General features: G+C 45.7%; 1 protein-coding gene across 2 annotated transcripts in view; it reads right to left on the bottom strand.

Annotated features, from left to right (window-relative positions):
- LOC144122209 (poly(A) RNA polymerase GLD2-like) overlaps positions 1-15,735 on the bottom strand; it is a 93,070-nt gene that overhangs the window by 29,572 nt on the left and 47,763 nt on the right. For both annotated transcript variants that reach the window (XM_077655793.1, XM_077655792.1), the window contains exons 7-8: positions 14,967-15,245; positions 11,676-11,722 (exon numbers count right to left, since the gene is read on the bottom strand). In XM_077655793.1, coding sequence (XP_077511919.1) covers positions 11,676-11,722; positions 14,967-15,245 — 326 coding nt within the window. The remainder of the gene's footprint in view (positions 1-11,675; positions 11,723-14,966; positions 15,246-15,735) is intronic.

The raw sequence follows: 15,735 nt of genomic DNA, 5'->3' as shown, positions 1-15,735 counted from the left end.
ACAGCCCTGTGTGACACAACCTTGCATGGGCTATTCTCTTCGTGTTGCTAATTATGTTTGAGTTTATGTGTGGATATAAGCATCTAATATGTTTCTCCACGGCCTGGCGAGAAGAGACGAGCCTGCAGTTCAACATGCGCAGTAGCTTGAGTCTGTTGAGGGCATATGTCACCATTTTATATTGGCAGCAGTCAGGTCGAGCCTTCACTGCCTGACGAGATGCAAGGGTTCTCTGCTTCAGCACCGAAGGAGCCCAGACATTCAGCCTACCCCAAGTGGGCGTTCATGCTCAAGCGAAACTTCTGTACCAGGCAAGAACTTGAGCAAGCGCACCAACGTAAGACGATGTACCTAGATGAATTAATGTCTACACTACAAGCAAACCGCCAGAATCTCAGTGACTTGACAACGGCTGCCATGTCAGTAGATGACGACTAACATCTCCTTTTGAGCTTAAAAGGCCTTCTCAGCATACCCTCAGAATGCCGGGTCAATAATCTATCAAATTTTTTCTGATGTCATTTTGATTTAAGTTTCAACAACCGAATCATCCGGTGTGAAGTCAGACATGTGTTCAGGTCATGTGAAACATACAAAAACAGATATAATTGCTGCTTGTTCATTTTTTCTACTCCAACTCTTGGGCAGGCTTGCGTACGAGTCGGTGTAAATTAAAATGAAGAAAGCAGCAGCACTAGCACAGTTCTTGCAAGCCTCATGTGACCTGAATGCGTCCTTGACGTCATAGCCGTCGTTCGGCTGTGAAACCATAACCAAAACAGCCCGAGAAAAAATTGCTATGAAATATTTTCCGCTTGTTTGCAATTCTCTCGCTTAACTTTTCTTGCATCTTGCTTTAATTTGTTTTGCTCTCTTATTTGTATTGTATTTTGCTTCTCTAATATATTAAAGAAATGTTCACTCTGCCTCTCCTTGTGCAATGTCCTTGGGCACGTAAGAAAACCATATTGAAATAAAATGGTATTTTTATTTATTATTATTGTATCTAAGTTATTGAACAATGCTGTCACGAAAATTTCATGCAGTGCAAAGGTCATATGCCAACGAAATAAAGTATCATGAAAAACATGCTTGTGTTTGCAAAACATTACTGATATCTCAGCACTTATCCAGCCACAGCAAATGTAAAGCACACAGTCAAAGCAGATCATGATGTCAAGGTGTCTATCACTTGAACAGAATGCCACCGAAAAATATTAGCTTCAACTTCAATTCTGCATTTAGATTCATTGCCAACTCACAAAACCTAGACCATGAAAATAGGTAGCAAAGCAGTCTCTCACTTCAGATACTCTCCCAGCATAAGCATTAGAGTTTGCCTATTCATCTGTGCCAAGGACTCCATGCTGTTCCTCCATTTGCCTGTGATAAGTACACCTGCACTGTGTGTACTGTCTCCAAACTGTGGTGGACAATAGCCATTTGGCAGCCTCCCCTCCTGCATCAGGTAATTGCGCAAACGCAAGCACCCGAGACTGCAAACACATTCTCTGGCAGCAGACTCATGCGGTTCTCTTTTTGGCGTGTTTGGTTTACCATCACAAATGGGAGCACAGGGCCACTATTGGGCAGGGCCATGGGAGATGGGAATGTTTCCTGTGCATATTCAACGGTTTCTCTAAGCCCGCACGATGAAAAAACACCATCTGTTTCACTATCAAAAGCCCCTATGGAAACTTGTAAACCTGTAGCCCACATCACAGGATGCCATGAGGTTCATACTAAAGCTGCACTCATAGTTAAAACACAAAACCAGAGTTTGGCAGTGCATCCAAATTAATGTGCTTACCATCGATAGAACCAACACAATTTGGAAGGTTCCATTTCCACATAAACTCATTAGCAATGGCCTTAAGTTGCCTATGATCTGGCCGCCTCAGGGCCCTTGGTTGTAGAACCTTCCATACTTTAGCAATGCGCACTTGAGAAACCAGTTGCAAGATAGTTGATTTTCCGACCCTGAAGCTGTATGCCAGGAACTGGTAGCTGTTCCCGCTTGCCAAGAAACTGGAATATAAAAAGACAATATAGGTTTTCGCTGGCTTTTGTTTACAACATTACATGCAGACAACTGTTCACAGCTGCTGTGCAAAATGTGCTTTTATTAAGTGGCACCAGTTCATTTTCATGGACTGCATTATGAGCAGGAGGCATGATAAACGGCAATGTTACTTCTGACAAAAGAAAAATGAGTGCCTACCTTTGCAAAAGCGTCTATTTGTGCACTAGTTTTCATAGCAAAATCAGAATGCTATACATAAAGCATTAAGAAAATAGAAAAGCAGTGTGAATTCCCTATATCAAGAGTGTATTGCACCCCCCGGACACTCCAAATATGCATTTTATACGAACTTGGAAGCGTATGACACTGTCTTTAAAATATGCATCGTTGTGACTAGAAGACGAAACCTCTTATTATGCATGATAGAGTAGCTTTCTGTCTGCAAAAAAAAAAAAAAAAACAGACTTCGCCAACACGCCTCCGCACAGCTCCCTTGCATCCGCATCTACCATCTGAAGCAGAGAAAAAGACATAGAAACCTCCAGTTAATGTTTACTTCAGCGTTATAGAGATTCTCGCAATGGCGTTTCTTAGACTTTCTTTCGAGGAAGTCGAAGCGCTGTGGTGACATCCGCACGTAGTTGTAGAACAGCGCAGTGTCGCCAGTCCTCAGCTTCACAAAAGGATTGTGGAAATCTCTCTCAACGGCTCTATCAAGGAAGATTTAATACACCCACATTGTTCTGTGACTCCTCCATCTGCGTCGGTTAAGTGCACAGATGATGATGACCTCATTTTGAGCTTGAAGTGCCTCGACCTCCGCTAACAACCACTTGCTAACCGGCGTCATGTTGAAAAATGCGGAGCGCAGCTTTTCGAGAGCGGTGATTGGGCGGTCGTAAAAAGCGTATCTTACCAAAGGGCTCATGTGAACATAGGCAGCTTTTAGTTGCATAAACAAAAGCTACAGCAGTTATGCAGAATGCGATACTTATGACGTTTATGGTAGTTGCGGCTGTAGTCTGAACGCCGCTTTAATTAGCATGGAAATAAAGTAGCAGCTTAACCACCTTGGTCTGAATCATTGTTCACTCCACCTTGCATTGTACGATGTGCTAAAAAAAGAAAATGTTGTACTGCTCTCCAAATAGGAGGAACATGTCTAGGTTCTGTACCTGCTGAGACGTGTGACCACGTAATCGAGCGCCTGATTTTATGAACCAAATTACTTGCAGGCATGCCATGGAATTGACACTCAGCGTTTGGGTAATGCGTAGACGTGCAAGCAAGAAAAATCACGGGCACTTTAGCTTGGGCTTAACCACGAATTGTCATGCGCTAGCATTGTTAGCCATGGTTTTGCATGGTTTATCTCGACTTTCTATGCATGTGCTGACCTGAACTGGCTTACTTTGATATATCATATGATGCAAGTTTACATGTTATTGCATCATTTTAGACTTATACTCTGGTAGAATTGGTCATTCTCTACATTCACCGATCCCTGGAAGTCCTGTTTCTGCTCCTGGTGCAGAGGTGCAGTGGTTAAGCTATGCACCACTGCCCTGCGATGGCAGGTGCTGCCTTCGGTGTGGCTTGTGAGGGTCATGTTGTTCCTCAGGAATTTCTGGCGATTAATCATTAATTGAACTGCTTCGGTGAGCAGTTTGCTCACGATCCGGTGGGCAGCTTGTGATGACGTCACAACGTCATCACAAGCCCACGCCTAGAAGCTAGGCTTAGGACAGACAGACAACCGCTTTTAGGTGGTGTGGAAGAGCTAGGGGACTAAAATGGCAACCACAGGAATCGTTCACTCCAGACTCGGGGAGTTTGTGATTACCATTATTCAGCTCAAATGCTGCATTTAAGCGACCTGTTTGATTTTCAAGCGGCCTGAATAATGTTTTATTTTTTAGCGACAACATAAGAGCCTCACAGCAGCGGAAAGCCGGCATCGCATCGAGGAAACCACTAAAGAAATAAAAAAAGCTTAATAGCAGGGTTGGAGCGGGATCCAAACCCGCGGCGGCACTAAACAATCAGTTCTGCTGGCCACTACTTCTGACCACTACGCCAATGCCACATCCTTTTTTAAGCATGGTATTTATTACATTGAAAATATATTCTATTTATATTAACTAAAATATTTACAAAGCTTTTTGAAAACGCCCCGCCCGAAACACATCGCAAAAAGACAGAGCAACAGAACACTAGACACGAAATAAGGCTGAGGGCATCACGAAGAGGGATTGCCACTCCCGTTTAAAGTAGGTCGGTGCATATACTTCCCTCAGACGAACAATTAGTTGGAAGAAATCCTAACATCCTGCCTGTACGAACTGCCAAGCTCTTGAGCTGCGCTTGCAATGCCATCGTCTCTGTCACGTACCCGCGTTCACGCGTGTTAAACTGCCAGTCTCTCACGCTGTAGTTTGAAAACAAAATTGAATAGTCCCAGTGATACCACAGTGTCATCAGGTAATGTTAATTAAGTGACCTACGAATATTGCGTGTTCTGAGTCTATTCTGTGTTCAGCACCTATTGTAACTGTCGTGGTAAATGCTAGTGCATTGTTTTCTAAATATCATTGGCGTACATTCATTTTTGTACACAGACACTACAACAAGCTCATTTTAGCAGTGCATATAGACAATGAAATGTTTAAGTGCAGGGCACATGTATGCATGCAGTGCGTGCCAGAAGTAAAGGCAGTGATATTTTGGGGACCAACTCGTAGCTTTCTCGGTTTTGTCTCAAGTATTGGCTCAAACAACACACACACACACCACAATATAAGCATCTAGCCTTTCGTCCAACAGTGGCCTGAGGGCTTGTCTTATATGTTTATTACTAAGTAATATCACCAGAGCTTGCAGACTACAAAAAATAACTCGAGTTCTAGAACGACTTTTAGTGAGGGTGAGGAAGGGCCAAAGATGTGAGGGCGAGGGTGAGGGAGGGCCATGTTTTCAAAAGTGAGGGAGGAAAAGTAAAAATTAGGGCATTTGCACACCTCTGGTGCATGCAGAACGCACAGGGCGTGTCACCCTTGTGTGAGACACTCAAGCAGCACACTGGGCTCCAAATAAACTGACACCTTGCCATAGCTACTGGGTTCTTGAAGCAACATTTGCATGCATATAGAGCATCATTTATCTAAAAACCAGGCAAGCATTAGCACTTCACCACAAATCCACCAGCTACTGTGATTTCACTAATTAGTGCTCACAGAACAGTGAAGCAGACTCTGCTATCTGCGCACTGTCTACACTCAGTAGGAGCGCATTAGGCTGAGATTGATTGGGCAAACAATGCATGCCACATGACGAGGAGTCACAGCAAGGTGACTGGCATTCTTTTGGCATACCTTGTGACTGGCATTCAAACTTGCCAAATCGCTGTCACTGGTTGATCACTGACTGTGCGCAGTGTGGTTTTACTTTCAATGCTGCTCATGTCTCACACTTGCCAAGATTCTGCCCTCAATTTGAACGCTTTGCCCAGCTCGCACGTATGCATGCACTGATTGACCTTTTAGCCTGTTGAGGGTATGCTCGGCCGGCGGTCAACTGTGGTTCAATACCATTTTTTGCAATGTTTTTTGAGGGGCTTTAAAAAAATTTGGGGGGGAAGAAGGAAGGGGGGTGGGGGGTCACAGGAGCTTGGAGGCGCTCTTCAGTGTCCGCTCCGACGACAGGAAACGCGAATTTTCTGACTGTGAGGTCGAGTTTATAGCGCCTCCTCATTTATTGTAACCGAATGCTGCAGTCGCGGTTCATTTTATCTCAGACCCAGTGACATAGCCCAAATACATATTTTCATGGCAGCCCTACCCTTGCTCGTAATAAGCGATCATTTGTACAACTGCAGCCATTATAAGTGGGCTCAACTGTACTGCCAACTATATGCAAGGTCTTGGGGTAGCTGTGAGTGAACAAATAGTACAAAAGGCAAACATAACTTTAAAATAATAGCACTTCAAGACAACAACTCAGAGTTGAAAATAACTCAGCAAGAAAGCACTGTCAACAAAAACAGAGATGTGCACAGCTTAGGTAGTACCAACATTTCCAGCGGAAGTAGATTACAAAGCAACATGCATGTGAAGACAAACGAGCTATCACAAAAAAATAAACAGCCTTGAGCAACATGCATGTTTTACAGTTAAAACTCGATTTAACGAAATTTCGGGGAGCCACAAAATATTTCGTTAAATCAGGAACTTTGTGTAATTGAGTGATGCATTTCTCGGTCACTTAATTCGATACAATCGATTATATGGTGTAGCAGCATCCAGAAAGCTGCCGTGGCATCATATTTGTGAGGCATAAATACGCCGAAAAATAAACTGCGGCCAGCGGAAACGACCAACACCGCTAGTGCTTATAAAAAGAAACAAATTATTACCGCAACAAGAAGGGCCCCGAAGAATACAAATTTATTTACCAGCAAAAAAGTCAGTAATCTTTGCTTGCATGCGCTTCGTAAGCAATGGCCGCACGGATTTTTCATAAGTCTGTAAGTGCGGCCACCGTGCCTTCGGTCCACTCGTGTGTTCCGGTAAACTGGCGCAGCAGGTCAAGGGCATCCATCCCTCGACCCGGTGTCGGCACGGAAGCTTCGTGCTGGTGCACGGTGCTCGCGTAGTCCGGTGCAGCTTCGGCAGTTTCAGAGCCTAGTGTATCGAAGCCAGCAGGCCTCAACACGTTAGCCAGTAGAGTTAGCGGCACACTTGCTTGCACACACCACGTCTGCGTCTACGATTAGCAAGGCCTGACTGACTGTAGGTGCTGCAGGCCTAACAAGGTGAGCTTGGCAAATACGATGCAACATTCGCAAAGAGAAAAAGAGAAAGAAGGACGAAAGCACGGGGTAATATCCGCAGAAGAAACCACGACAGCGCCATCTATGGCATGCGAAACGAAACGTTTTTATTTTACCCCTGGCGCCATCTGATCAACTCAACTCAAAATTATCTCGTTTTCACGGCCGTGCGCTCGCGAAGAGCGTTCGCTCCCTTCTAGACTGGCTGTGTCATTTTGTGCCGCGCAGATTGGTAAAAGCGGGACGAAGGTACTCTGCGATGTGACCGCTGGCTTGCGTCAATAAATTTTGGGGCATTCTCTACAAAATAGACCGAAATCATTGGACCCTATGGGCGTCTGAAAGGTGATCGAACATTTGCATTTAGATCGAAATTTTCTAATACTACGTGCAGACAAAAGCATAATATGCCGCATCCACTCGCACAATGGTTGATGGGTCGTGCACGTCTACCCCCAACTTTGGGAAATAGAAAAAAAATTAGAATGCTGCATTGGTTGATCAACGGCAGCTCCAACCCACAAGTACCGATCAATACATATTGGAGCAGCGGCCGAGCAGTCTTAAACTCCTTGCCAGAGACAGCGCACTTGGGTACCAAGCATGGATTATACTCAACGGCCCGAGCGCAAATGTCGCGAATTAATGAGAGTCTACTGTATTTGTGATGGGGCAGCTGTAGGAGACTTCGCCTCCGTGGACAACTACGTTGAGACCATGGGAGAGCTTGCAGATGGAGACACTAACTGATGCTGCTGATAACTGGGACAGTACTGATGCAAATTCTGATGACTTGAGAGAACCTGTGCCTAAGTGCCTTGACATGCTCCATGTGTATAGCATGGTTCGTTGCTATTGCACATCGACAGAAGGCTGCGGTCGCACCTGTCTGGAGTCCATCGATAACACTAAAAAATGTGTTCTCACTGAGGCAATGAAGATAAACATAACAAAACTCCCGACTATTTCACTCTGTAATGTGCAAGCAGTAGGTGGCTATCAAAGAAATACATTTTTTTCCATCTCAATATGTTTGTCTGTTGTTAAATTTACTGCTACTTTTATATTGAATTACATGTTATGTCGAACTCATACTTTTTTTTTGCGAGTTCAATATATGTGGGTTCAATTGTACTGTCCCTGTCTTACGGGCTTTTTCTGAGGTTTGCCTCGAGCAGTTGAACTGAGCTTGGTATAAATTTATTCGGGAAGAGTAGAGTTGTGCAGTGGATGCTATTTTTACTAGCTTTTACATTACAGTGGAACCCCGTTCATACGTTTTTCACCAGACCGTGAAAAAAAACCTAACAGCTGGGAAAACGCAACAGTGAGGAAAGGTCCGAAAATTAATGAAAACTGTGCAGCTTTGCCTTGAAACAAGTTATTTCGACATCAAGTGAGCTTAGGTCTTAAAAAAATCGAGAATGGTCGATTGCCGTTTTTTCCGCTCGCTGGAAAACACCACGCGTTTCTCGATGGCCTGGAAAGCCTCATTACTCTCAGCGTCGCTTTGAGGTGCGACGTACCTGCAGAGGAGGTCTAGAGCCGCGACGGCTTCTCCAAAGCTCGGGTCCGCCAACTCCCCGGAATCATGCGGCTCGTGCTTCTCGTCGTCATCACAGTCTGAGGCTTCACTCACGACCGAGTCTGCAACGATCTCGGCAATACTCTGACACTCGGACGTCGTGACAGCAGCATCCACGGCGACGTAGTCGTCATACGTGACTCCCGTGGCACTCAGCGCATTCAAAGCTTCACTCAGCTCTTGATCATGAGAGGCTTCTTCCGTCTCTTCAGCTTCCGTGGCAGTTTCCTCTCCGCCGTCCATGCGAAAGCCACACCGCGCGAAGCAGTGCTGTGCAGTTGACGCGCTCACTGCAGTCCACGCTGAAGCGACGTAGTGCATGGCGTCCAGTATTGAAACGATCGTAGGCTGCTGTCCGCGATCAATACGCGCCAGACAGCGCTTTACGATGGACTTCCTGTACGAGTGCTTTAAGTTCTTTATGATGCCGGCATCCAACGGCTGCAAGTGGCTTGTAGTGTTTGCAGGAAAAAAAACAAGCTTAACGTTCCGAAGAAACGACGGGTCTCTCGGGTAGGCAGCACAACTGTCCAGAAAAAGGACAACACTCCTGCACTGGGAGCCCATCTTGTTGTCGAAGTAATGAAAAAATTCTTCGAACAAAGAACCCGTCATCCATGCACGACTGTTGCTTCTATAGTGACATGGCAGCAGGCGAATGTTCTTTAAGCACCGTGGGTTTCGGTATTTTCCGATTACCCATGGCTTCAGCTTGTCCGAGCCATCCATGTTGCAGCAAAGGAGCACCGTCAATCGTTCTTTGCTGCATTTGCCTCCGTGGCATGCTTCGGCCTTCAGGCTTGACGACTTGGATGGCTGCACCCGAAAGAAAAGTCCCGTTTCGTCGGCATTGTAAATGTCACGAGGCTCATACCCCTCAATTATGGCAGATAGTGTGGCCTTCCAATCGTCGACTGTTTCCAAGTTTACACTTGCTACTTCCCCGGATACCGTCTTATACGCGATGCCGTGCCTCTTCCGGAAACGGTCGATCCAGCCATTTGACGCCGCAAAGTCACTGATGCCCAGTCGGTCGGCTATTTCCATCGCCTTCTCGCGCAAAATGCTGCCGTCGAAGTTAACACCGGCAGCGCGAGCTTGTTTAAACCAAGTAAGAAGCGACTCGTCGAGGTTTCCATACTTGGCACCACGAGCCTGCTTAGCTTTCGGGCCGAAGAGCGCGGCATTCCCTTGTATCTCGGCACGCTTCGAGACGATGCTGTTAAGCGTCGAGGGTGGCAGACCAATATCCTTGGCGATGTCGACTCTTTTCCGCGCTGGCTGCCTGTCGACTGCGTTGAGAACATCCAGCTTTTCCTCGAGGGAAAGCGCCTTGCGCTTGCGCGACGCCATCAAAGGACGACAAATCGCTCGCGGTGTTAGCGAGGCCCGACGAGGCGTAGGCAGCGTAGCTGTTGATGGAAGGACACGGACGACTCGGATGGGTTGAACCGCACAAACAAGAAAGACTGGATTGCTGCGGGCCTGCGGGTTTTACTCGCTTCGGCTGACGAGGCAGTGGCCATCTAGTGGCAATCTCTCCAACTCGCGTGCGGCTTTTTATGGCCTCCGAGATTACCCACACGCGTGCAAGGGCGTGATCTCGGAGGCCATGGTCTTGTAGCCAATTCCGTAGCCAAGCCTGGCCAAGACTCGTCAAAATGGCGGTTGGCGCGTGTTGCCCGGCCGGGTTCGGTGTGCCAGGTTGCGACGTATCATGCGGAAACGTTGTCACAGCTACAACTTAACAGCGGGGTACCCAATACATTGGATCCTATGGGAGCTATGCCGGGACCGGATGAAAACGACGTAACAGCCGGGAAAACGCAGCAGTGAGGAACGTAACAGCGGGGTTCTACTGTATACGTAAAATTTAATTAGCTGGTTTACTTAACTGCCAGCCAACCCGTTTCGTACATTCTGCTGTTCTGTTCAGAGAATTTTTTTCCAATGTAGTTCCGCAGAGGCAAGTGTAAAGACAGCCCCACCACACAAAGTGCATCTTGGGTGATTCAGTTGTGCAAGTATTTCAAATAATTTATAAACATTTTTTACTAATAGTAGCTGGTAACGAAGAGCCCAATTAAAATCAGAGCTGCTATACCCAAATTCTAATTGTGCTATGCAAACTCTAATAGCATATTTGGATTTCATGTTAAAAGAACTTTGTGATTTTAATAAAAATCCTACCATAAATAAAAAGAAACAATAGTTTTGAGACCCGCCTCCCCCATTCAGATGGTCATAGCTTGCGAAGGCGTCCCTTCTCCAAGAGTGCCAGCAGTGTTTTATGGCTTTGGCGCCCGCTTTTTAGCCACTTGTTGCATTTTTTCTTTCCCTCAAGCCTAGCTGTGGCATTTGCCCTTTGTTCCTTTAAATCTGTTTTCTATACAACATTTGCATGGTGGTGATGAAAGCGTGTGGGCGACTGCTCTTCGTGTTCGCCTCGCGACACCGCCCACCTTACTCTTAGCGCTAGTGCTGTACAAGGGCGAAGCTATGCAGCACTGGGTAGCAGAGCGAAGGACAAAGCGGCTGTGATAAGGAGCAAAGGCCCGGCGGTGCTGCATGGGCTCTTTTGATGCGCGCAATGCAGTCGTGCGCATTTTGCCTCAGTGATGTCGCCGAAGAGGCATCGTGTTCATGGAAAGCTTTGGCTTTCACATAGAATCAAACCCTCCCTCCCTCGTGCCTTATTCGTGGCCGCATTATAATTGTACAAATGTAGTGCTCCCACAAGATTTGGATAAAATCGAAACTGTAACAAAATGTGACAACTGAAAATAAATTGCCAGCACATAACAGGATAATAAGAGCAGGATGAAAGGTGCTTCCATGTATTTTTCTAAAGCAACATTACGTTTTAGTACGTAGTCAAATTATCAGACAGCATCCTCAGAACCACGCAATGAGCGCTAACTATGAATATAATAATGACACTGATACAGTAAAGGCACGTGTTGCCTGGTCTGAGCAACTTGACTACAGGGGGATTCTGCTGTACCACTAAGCCACCACAGCCAGTGCTGATGGCAAGAGGTGCAACTTCATATATAATGCCCCTGCTATGGATGGTGCATGACTGTGCTCCAGTTACTCTAAAGGTGGCCCAATGCAGTGGCCAACACAACAGAACCACCACGCCAGCTGCTGCAGCAACCACTCAGCACAGACAGCTGCCGTGGTTGCAACAAGTGCTTGAGGTAAGCTACCCTGGAAGAGAGGCCGAATCCACTTACGGGATGCATCTTCTGCAGGGAGGGAAGCACGGCTGGCTCAGTGCCACCTGCATGGCAAGGCAGGCGTCATATCAGCAGGGACCACCTCTTTTCTCAGAGTCTAAGTGATGCCATTCCCAATTCATGCTTCACCGCTAGCCACCTATATGTTTATCTCACCAAGTAGACCACCACCAAAATATGTGCATTTCTTTTACACTGCCAAAAAAAGGCAGGACACCTGTCTGACAGGGGCAAAAGTGGTATATACCAATCACGCATGAGTTCATTCGACTTAATTGCGGTTCAAAACAGCGAGTCACACATGCCACTTATGCTCTCAACAGTACCGTATTTACATGACTGTAAGTCAGCCCATTTTTCAAAATTTGAAAATCCAAAGTGGGGGAGTCTACTTATAATCAAAACCAAAGAATGACAATATAAAGATGAGACAAATGAGATATCAGGCGTGCTACCGTGTGGTGGCATTCATGCTGCGTGGCTCCATCGCATCGCTTTTGGTGCCTTGAGCAGCTGTCAAGTCACTGCGCAGAACCGGCGTCCCCTCCCGGTGGCCGATGGTGGCTATTGATAAGCAGCAAACCGGCACCCCCCCACTCCCCACACGTGGCTGCAGATTGTAGCTGCTGACAAGCAGCAGCGGCCCGATAGCGCATTCGCTTTCTACTCTTTCTTTTTACTTTCAACTGCGCATTCAGCGCTCAAGGGGGCATCAATAGTTGATGGAAGGGCCCCTGTTCCAATCGTGGCGGCACCGCCACTCCAAACGGCAGCGGCGCTGGAGAGTACTGGTAGCCCGCAGAAGAGCCGACGACGCTCACGCGTAGTTTCTCTTCAGCTCTGGCGCATTTGACCACTGCCGGCAACGTTTCACAAGTTTGAATGCAGTGCTTCGTCAGTTGTCATTTGTGCTCCGGGTCTGGTAAACAACCGGCACTCATTCACAGCTGCATTCAAGATGGCTGTCATTCTTTACGCCAAAGAAACGAACAACTGCGCGCAGGGCTACAAGTTCGACGTTCGCAACGGGTGATACAGGTGTGGCAGCTGCAGCGAGGCAAAATTTTCAGCTGTCCCACGTGATGTTGTGATGTGACTGTTTGCGAAGTCCGGGATTTCACTGCACGGCGACGTTAGAATGACGTGCTGTGGGTCCACAGCAGCAATCACAACAGTAGTGCTAGTGAGGACGATGACACAAGTGTGGACGAGTAGTCCAGTGATTAATACATTTCCGTTTTAGAATGCGCACACGGGCCCGCCCACGCGCGGCAGGATAATGCTATTGCGTTCTATTATTAAAGGCCAAATTTAAACAACCCCCCAAGTTTTTTTTTTTTTTTTTAGAATGTGAAGTGGGGGGGTCGACTCACATCCGTGTAAATACGGTAGCTCGCATAAATCCACATAATGAAATGCATCATCAAATGCATTTCCTGTAAGCACAAGACTGCTAATTTATCATTCGCTGTTTTTATCGCGCATAAATTACTGCTTTTTAGTGTGGGGCACGACAATCTCAACAAACGTCAGGAAACTGACGGTAATGCAAAATAAAGTAATCCGGATTATTGCGAATTCTTCACTAGACCACTCAGCAGACAGCTTGCTTAGAAAGCTTAGACCAATTAACAGAGAAAACTTGTATAACTATCACCTTTGTAAAAAGTTAAGGGATGAAAAGAAACAAGGCATTAATCTCGAACTAATCTGGCAAACTTGCAAACGAATAACCATTGTTACACAACTAGACATCCTGAGCACTGGGAAGTCCATCGTAACCGCACTGACTACGATGAACAAATGTTACGACACACAGTACTAAGTGTATTAAATTATTTTTTTCTCAAAGAAACTATCTAATGACCATTTCAAAAACAGAATTCAGAGATTTATTCCTTTAGTTGTTTAGAAATAGCATTGAGAAAAAGTAATCCCTTCATTTTTTTTTTTTCTCAAATGCTACAAATGTACTCTCTGCACTACCTTTTATGAAAATTTTTTTCTCAGGATAGATCTTTATGCTTTGTGTACCTGTTAATTCTTCTGTTTGGTTTTATAACTGCTGTTCTTTCAAATCTTTGAAGTATTTTCAATCATGTATACTTACACTGCGTTTCCTACTTGTACATTTCAAGGAAATTGTCTTTCACCTTTTTTATTGATATATAAAATATTCATAAAAGCGTGTTTTTTTTTGTGTGTGTATGCTGATCTGTATATGTATATTGTATGAGCTGCTGTTGCCTAGGTAAACAAGGGGGGTGGGAGCTTGTCAAGATGCTGTTCAGCAGCTTTTTTCTTCCATCTCCCCATGTATTGAACAAACATGAAATAAACCGTATTCATAAGTTAGTGTGCTGTATATTATGTTCATCTGTATTGAGCCACAGTTTTGTGGCTTTGCCAACGACATGCTTTTGGCCTGAGGAGAAAAAAATCTCATGGTGTCACACAATCAATGTGCAACATGCACAGAATACATTGGTGGAGAATTCTGTATGTGAAGAAATAAGAACTGACCAAGGCCACTGAAGAAAAAAAAAATGCAAAAAATATTGACATTTCAGCACCGCTACAAATGCCTTGTTCACACGAGATGAAAACAGATGGGCCATCGTTCATGTAGGAAGATGTGATGCACAGAACGTATAAATATCTCAGGTAGATTGGCTGGCATCCTGTTTATTGCTTCACTTGTCATCTCTAAGATTTGCATACACTCTGTACACCAAGTTTTTACTACATAAGCCATGGCCCACCTGTTTGCATTTCACTGTGAACAAGGCACCTGTATCAGCGTTGAAATGTCCATATTTTTTACATTTTGGCAGATGCTTCTTTCTTGCAGAATGAAACTCCCTTCCCATACGAGTTTCCATTAAACCTTAAAGTATGTTGGTAAATAATGTTTACAATCAACAAAAGGCTTCTTTTTTTCCTCTGATATTTGGTACAAAGATGAGTTTTGCAGTCACTGACAAAATCTGCACTCCCGATTGGTTGCTAATAACTGAGCCACAATGACTGCACCAAGGTGACCCCTCCATTTGCTAATCTGCTCAGAATGGCAAAGAACCAGAACAGGATTAAGATTTAAAAACAAAATAAAAAAAGTTTACTTTATTCAATCCAGAGGGGGATGCCAATAATATCTATGTGATATACCTGTACATATCTCCATGGATTGACCAGAAAGATTAGTCAAGTTCCCAAGTGGATTTTTGCAACTGGCACAAAGAGAGGCCGTAATAGGTGCATGCTGAGAAGCGGGTGACTTAGACGCACACTGCAGGTACTGGATGAGCATGAGCGTCAGGGAGTAGCTGGATAGGGTGCCATGCTTGGCCTGGTTGATGTCCCGGCTCGAGGCCCACGCCTTGACTGCCAACACCAGAGGAGAAACACGGGCGTCCAGCTGTGCATAACACTGCAGCAGCCGCGTGTTGCGCAACCCTACCACGTTGTTCACATTCAGGTCCACCTCAACGCCCGTGGACCGGTCGCGGAACCGCAGGATGGGCACCTTGGCATGGATCACCTGCGGGCGCCCGCCCTGGCACCAGCCTGCACATAGCAACAACCACCCACACTGTGTCCTGACCTCCAAGGAAACTACACCCGAAGCGCTCTTTTGGTGCTCCTTTACACTAATGGGACACCCACCCACCGGGGGGGGCACTTCAATCTCCACTTTTAAAGGTGTGATGCAACTGCATTAATGGCTCCCTTCAGCGGGTTTTTTTTTTTTTTTCACACACAGTCACTGTTCTTTGCTCACATTTACACAGTTATCACAATTACCACCACGCAGTTTCCACATTCTTGTCTTTGAATTCTTCCGCCCTACAGTTTATGCACATAATGTCACTCTAATTTAAAGTGTCTCACCAATTAGCATGTCTCTAGTTCACTCCACTAATTACCACATTACTAAGCTGCAAACTAAGCCAACATTACACACATACATCACCTCCTTGTACCTCAGCCAAGTCAACACTACATGGCCTAGTCAATAGCGGGCCTGGCTGGTGACTCAAGGGTCATGGGTCCGACT

The sequence above is a fragment of the Amblyomma americanum genome, chromosome 2, assembly GCF_052857255.1.
Source record: "Amblyomma americanum isolate KBUSLIRL-KWMA chromosome 2, ASM5285725v1, whole genome shotgun sequence".
Classification (NCBI taxonomy): Eukaryota; Metazoa; Arthropoda; class Arachnida; order Ixodida; family Ixodidae; genus Amblyomma; species Amblyomma americanum.
This window is presented reverse-complemented; position numbering and strand designations above follow the sequence as displayed.